Source organism: Pinus tabuliformis, chromosome 4_2 (assembly GCF_031772625.1).
Source record: "Pinus tabuliformis cultivar Carrire ecotype Pingquan chromosome 4_2, CPIR1, whole genome shotgun sequence".
NCBI lineage: Eukaryota > Viridiplantae > Streptophyta > Pinopsida > Pinales > Pinaceae > Pinus > Pinus tabuliformis.
Window position 1 is genome coordinate 482,604,731 of NC_142304.1, and position 2,119 is coordinate 482,606,849.

The following is a 2,119-nucleotide window of genomic DNA, read 5'->3' on the forward strand; positions in this document are numbered from 1 at the left end:
GGTGCTTCCAGATACTTCCTTTTTGGCCATGTCCACGCATATTCTATTTTAATTATATTTCCAGGAAAATCTGGTGGCAATTGCACCAGGCATCGCCGGATACTCAAAGGCGGCTTCGGCGTTGAAAACGTCTCAACGCGGAAAATGTCTCATTGCGGTTACTTGTTTGGTCTCCATTGTTTCCCCTATATATATACAGCGATGAACGAGTGATCATATATAGAAGCGCAGAGTCATCTGTCACGCATCTCCTAATACTATCCTTTCCCTTTTCTGTCATTTCTTCTCTAAATCAGATTAACATAGTTGATAGTTTTTATACAAACGTCCTCATTTTACACACAGAAAACGCAGTGGTAACCAAGATTCAGAACAATACAGAAATGGCTGTGGGGAGGCTTCTTTTGGCAATCTCAGCCCTTATTTCAATTATAAGTCTGCAAGTCGTTTATGGTATGTACAATTGATTTCAATATGTTGGGCATTTCCATTGAGAATCTGTAACTGGCTTGGTTAATCCTTTTTCTGATAATCAGATCATAGTAATTGGTCATGGAATTAACAATCATTTAGTTTATAGATTACTTACTGTTCGATTGATTAATTATCAGGACGCATAATATGCGACAAGCTGCCCGTGGAGGTTTGCGCTTTTTCTGTGTCGTCTTCCGGAGCACGTTGTGTACTTGAGAAATCCATCTTGAGGGATGGCAATTTGCAGTACGAATGCCAGGTGAGTTTACATCATTTTCCATTAATTAATCTCACATATATAATTCTATGTGAAGTACTGTCTTTGCCCAACCTTCCAATTTCTAGTATGTTGGTTTAATTAGTTAATTGGGCGATTGATGATGTGCAGAGCTCCGAGGTTATAGCAGAGAATATGAAAGAATTGATAGAAACAGATGAGTGCATGAATGCGTGTGGGGTGGGGAGGATGACAGTGGGGATGTCCACGGATTCTCTAGCAGAACATGGTTTCACAAATAAGCTATGCTGTCCCCGGTGCTACAACAAGTGCCCCAACATCATCGACCTCTACTTCAATCTTGCCGCTGGGGAAGGTATTAATCAATCTTCATCATCATATTCATGTATCCTATGTTGTATACTTACTGGATATCTACATGAGACATACCCGCAACTCTGAATATATGTATGGGTTTCATAACTGAAGTTAGGCCATGATTGATTTATTTATATATAATTTGTGCAGGTGTATACTTGCCCCGCCTGTGCCAGGCTCACAGAAGCGGAGACCGGCGGATGATGAGCGAGTTTGGCTCATATGCTGCTGCTCCTGCAACAATTGGTTTTGGAGATATAACAATTTCTCCCACTTCAGCTCCATCTCCAGTTTCTTCATAGTTCAGTCATTCACAACCAGATTTCCATTATTTTTCTAGCTCTTGTACTACCAGTGGAGAGCATACAATCAGATTCGTTGTGCAGGACTTATGTCTGCTATTATTGCAGGATCCATCGTGATTAGTTGGAGATTCTTTTCAAAATATCCCTTCGATTACTGAAGTTTACTATATATTTATTTGGAATAAAGGATGTAATTTGCAGCATTTATTTGTATAGTTTTATTGTATGCTTCGGCACTCTGAGGAAGTACTATTTATAGCACAAGTTTTGGGTTTGATATTTTGCCATTATTCATATTAAATGATTAGCCGTTTCGATTACTGAAGTTTACTATAAATTTATTTGGAATAAGGGATGTGATTTGCAGTAGTTATTTGTATAGTTTTATTGTATGCTTCGGCAGCCTGAGGAAGTACTATTTATAGCACAAATTTTGGGTATGATTATTCATGTTAAATGATTAGCCGTCTCGATATAATGAACTTAATGAAAATAGTTTTGGTTATATTTGCACCAATTCTCGCTTTCAAAACCGAATAGGGTTTCACGGCTAATCGTAGATGAGATCACGTAACGAACCGCATTTTTCTCGTCGAAATCTCTTTAAAAATCCCAAAAGGAGCTCGCAACCCGAAGGAAGGATTCAGAAAGAGAGGAATAAAAGAGGCAAAAAGTTAATAAATGGAGGTAAAAAAAAACATAAAATAACTTAGATAAAAGTTCAAAGAATGCGACACTTCAGAAT

The 2,119-nt window shown here is 38.1% G+C and overlaps 1 protein-coding gene across 1 annotated transcript; it reads left to right on the forward strand.

The window, feature by feature from the left end:
* The first annotated feature begins 232 nt into the window (after nucleotides 1-232).
* Nucleotides 233-1,653, forward strand: LOC149170050 (uncharacterized). Its single transcript, XM_089427220.1, has 4 exons — nucleotides 233-453; nucleotides 612-733; nucleotides 863-1,067; nucleotides 1,220-1,653. The coding sequence occupies exons 1-4, from the start codon at nucleotides 384-386 to the stop codon at nucleotides 1,369-1,371; spliced, it is 549 nt and encodes a 182-aa protein (XP_089283346.1). The 5' UTR covers nucleotides 233-383; the 3' UTR covers nucleotides 1,372-1,653.
* The last annotated feature ends 466 nt before the right edge of the window (nucleotides 1,654-2,119 follow it).

Coding starts and splice junctions, on each gene's coding strand:
- LOC149170050 (XM_089427220.1), top strand. CDS start 384: ATGGCTGTGGGGAGGCTTCTTTTGGCAATCTCAGCCCTTATTTCAATT. Junction 454..611: donor AAGTCTGCAAGTCGTTTATG/GTATGTACAATT, acceptor ATTAATTATCAG/GACGCATAATATGCGACAAG. Junction 734..862: donor ATTTGCAGTACGAATGCCAG/GTGAGTTTACAT, acceptor GATGATGTGCAG/AGCTCCGAGGTTATAGCAGA.